The 3,718-nt window shown below is 33.1% G+C and overlaps 1 protein-coding gene across 2 annotated transcripts; it reads right to left on the reverse strand.

Annotated features, from left to right (window-relative positions):
• Nucleotides 1–271: 271 nt before the first annotated feature.
• LOC120355062 (endochitinase A-like) lies at nt 272–3,345 on the reverse strand. 2 transcript variants are annotated; one of them, XR_005573408.1, is made up of 3 exons: nt 1,975–3,345; nt 680–1,612; nt 272–329 (listed from the first exon to the last, which is right to left on the reverse strand). XR_005573408.1 is itself a non-coding variant. In XM_039443360.1 (2 exons), exons 1-2 carry the CDS (start codon nt 2,035–2,037, stop codon nt 737–739), a joined length of 939 nt encoding a protein of 312 aa, XP_039299294.1. In that variant the 5' UTR covers nt 2,038–3,345; the 3' UTR covers nt 397–736. The 2 variants fall into 2 exon arrangements, 1 of the variants encoding a protein (XP_039299294.1); XM_039443360.1 differs by lacking the exon at nt 272–329 and having other exon boundaries at nt 397–1,612.
• Between the last annotated feature and the right edge of the window lie 373 nt (nt 3,346–3,718).

The following is a 3,718-nucleotide window of genomic DNA, read 5'->3' on the forward strand; positions in this document are numbered from 1 at the left end:
GTTAATAATTCAACTGTACTCAAATTGTTAAGAGTCTAATGTTTAATATATCCTTTCTAGACTTAGGAATAGTCTATTAAGATTGGTAACCATTACCGATATCTCCTTCCCTTTTATCACTCTGTTTACTAGTCGATGTTTTGCTTTTAGTTTAAATTTTGATCTGTTAAATGAATCTAAGCTTTTAGTTTAAATTTTGTTATCATATCCTTTCAAGAGTTTAGGTGGTACAGTCTATTAGTGTGAGGTCAGTAACCGTTACCGATAACTCCTTCCCTTTTATCACTCTGTTTACTAGTCGATGTTTTGCTTTTAGTTTTAATTTTGATCTGTTAATGAATCTAAGCTTTTAGTTTTAATTTTGATCTGTTAAATGAATCTAAGTTTTTTTTATTTAGCCAGCACGAATATCTCCTTGGGAGGAAAATACTAATTTCTTTATTTTTTTGATTCAATAAATGTAGAATATAGCTATCCCCCCACTGAGTCTTCACAAATCTAGCCTTTATAATAGGGTATTCAAATACGGTACTTAATGTTTGTGCAGATATACAACGTTTTGCTACATATGTTTGTGCACAATTAAATTTATTCACAGAAAAGATGATGTTTTGCTTTTAGTTTTAATTTTGATCTGTCACAGAAAAGATAAAGTTTTGCTTTTAGTTTAAATTTTGATCTGTTAAATGAATCTAAGCTTTTAGTTTAAATTTTGTTATCATATCCTTTCAAGAGTTTAGGTGGTACAGTCTATTAGTGTGAGGTCAGTAACCGTTACCGATAACTCCTTCCCTTTTATCACTCTGTTTACTAGTCGATGTTTTGCTTTTAGTTTTAATTTTGATCTGTTAAATGAATCTAAGTTTTTTTTATTTAGCCAGCACGAATATCTCCTTGGGAGGAAAATACTAATTTCTTTATTTTTTTGATTCAATAAATGAAGAATATAGCTATCCCCCCACTGAGTCTTCACAAATCTAGCTTTTATAATAGGGTATTCAAATACGGTACTTAATGTTTGTGCAGATATACAACGTTTTGCTACATATGTTTGTGCACAATTAAATTTTTTAACAGAAAAAGTTGCTTCATCCTCATCAAGCTCATCCGAACTTGATGAGGATGAAGATTTACTCACCCTCGTGACAGCGGTCTCCTCGTCAACAATAGGACCATGTGTAGTCGGTTTTGTGATGGTAGCTGAAGAAGTAGTCGCTTTCGAGATGATAGACGTGGACGGTTCGGAGATGAGAGGAGAAGAAGTTGTCTCGTCAGCAGGCGTGGAAGTAGACGCTTTTGAGATAGTAGACGTGGACGGCTCGGAGATGAGAGGAGAAGAAGTTGTCTCGTCAGCAGGCGTGGAAGTAGACGCTTTTGAGATAGTAGACGGTTCGGTGATAGGAGGAGAAGATGCAATCGGTTGAAATCCTGGTGGTGAAGGTGCAACCGGACCGGGAATGGTTTGCATCATTCCTAATCCGGGAAATGCTTGATTGAAAAGATGAGGATTGCTCCATATATTATACGGGAATCCCCACGGTATCTGCGGTATTGTCGAAGGAGCTGGCGAAGACGTCATCTTCGGTGTAGCTGCTACACTCGAGTATGTTACCTGAAATTAATTAAAGATAATTTATAGTAGATCATGTACTAAATGATTGGTAACTAGCTTGCCTGATGAACTTCATTCTGTTTAGAAGTTAATATATCTCATATCATATTTAACTTTATTTGATGAATCATGAAATTTATCAATCAATATTCCAATACAAACTTCCTTCATATTTTCAATTTCTAATTTGAACTTTAACACATTTAAATCTGAAACAAGTTTTTGTGTATATATTTGAAATATGAAATAAATTTTGTAATTTGTTATAGCATTAGATATTTACTACTAATTTAAGTTGAGAAAGAGTTATATTATTAAGTTAGTTTATGTAAATAGTTTCAGTAGTTATTGATTAAACTTACCATTGGCTGATCCATAGCAACGTTCTTGGTCGAATCAGTAGTGCTAGTAGATGACATTTTCATCAGATGAATACTATGATTCAAATCAAAACTTTGAGTGCTTTTATACTAAAAATTTTCTCCTTCTACACTCTGAAATCTAATGGTGGGATATCGTCTTCCGTAATTCTGAATTGGAAGGGGTGTATTTCATTACCTTGATGAAAATAGCAAGGCTAACACATCCTTGTACTTAAATTAGAAGTTGTATATGTTAATGCTACTTGTAAGTACAGTTAAGCCTATGTACTGAATTTCCTGTCTTTATGATATACATGATTAGACTGCATTCAAGTACAGTGCATCTAACAAAGAAGTCGATATTGCTTGTCTCTTTTCAACGTGAAGTTGAAATCATTGACGCGAATGCGTTCACCTCGCTCTGCATCTAATACAAAGAAAAGGATAGAACTAGGAAGAACATTGTTCATCAGCTAACCAGAAATGTGGGAAAAGGGAAAAATTTATTCTCTTCCCATTTACAATAACATATAAATAGAATCAATCGTATGCAGCCCGATTTCTCATTTATTCATTAGACTTGATAGTATAACAACTGTTTAGAACATCATATAGCTTTGAATTCATTGACAAGTCTTACATCATACATTAATACTTACTCTATTTCTTATTCAACTATAGCTTCAGTAATTTCAACTATTTTCAAATTTATATTTACAGTAAGACATTGAGAAACAGTAACAATCATATCTTATACACGAACAAAACAGTCGCCTGATTCAGTAAGCCGATAACAAGACTTCCCCTCCCGTCTTCATCATTGCAGTTAGCACGAGTCGGAGAGAATCGAAGAGAGTTTCGACTTAGCGAGAGAGAATCTACTCGACTCCAAGAGAGAAACTACTCGACTCCAAGAGAGAATCAACTCGGCTCCGAGAAACAGCGATTCAGTATCAGCAAACATCTAGCGCGCGCGTGTTATCACGTCTTCATTAACACAACAATCTCAAAGGGTGAGTGTTGAAATGATTGACTTTAAAGTTAAGCGGGTCACTGCTATCAATAGCAATATTATTAGATATAGAATAAGCTTTAGAAATAATGAAGTAGATGTAAGTCTAATTTTAAATCAATTAAAAGATAGAATTTTTAATATTTTACTCAATGAATCTGCAAGGTTTTTTGGGTGTATAAGATGGTATCTTGCTATTAAAGTCGATCTGATCAAACTTTTAACATTAAATGATGATGAAGAACATCAAGTAAAAGCTGGTGTTACTTTCCACAGTACATCACAAAATATTATTAATATTAACGAGAATATTGATGAGTTAGACGATCAATACATTTTTTGTTGTAATAAAATATATAACTCTTTAGATAAATATTGTTGAAAACGGTGAAATCTACACTGTAAAGTGTGAGAAGGACTTACTTGCCGTACCAACTACAGTAAGGGTCTAGTTGAGTGATAGGGTTCCTTCTTTAATTGTTTTTCTCTATACTGGTTGTAGGTCTGTCTATTGACTATTTTTTTTTTTTTTTTTTTAATTTTGCTCGTTAAATACCCATTATTAGATGAGATTTGGGACATTAGACTGACTTTTTACTGATCTTTGACCTCATCTTACAATATATATCGTATATTTGTATTAGCATAAGAGGGAAAAACACTTTCTTGAAACTATTAAGTGATTGATCATAATGAGAGTAATCTTATCAAGTTATGATTAGTTCATAGTTA

This window comes from Nilaparvata lugens, chromosome X (assembly GCF_014356525.2).
Source record: "Nilaparvata lugens isolate BPH chromosome X, ASM1435652v1, whole genome shotgun sequence".
Classification (NCBI taxonomy): domain Eukaryota; kingdom Metazoa; phylum Arthropoda; class Insecta; order Hemiptera; family Delphacidae; genus Nilaparvata; species Nilaparvata lugens.

Excerpts from the sequence above, each read along its gene's own strand:
- LOC120355062 (XM_039443360.1), bottom strand. The coding sequence starts at position 2,037 with ATGAAAATGTCATCTACTAGCACTACTGATTCGACCAAGAACGTTGCT. Across the intron at positions 1,613-1,974 it reads TTGCTATGGATCAGCCAATG|GTAACATACTCGAGTGTAGC; the intron begins GTAAGTTTAATC and ends AATTAATTTCAG.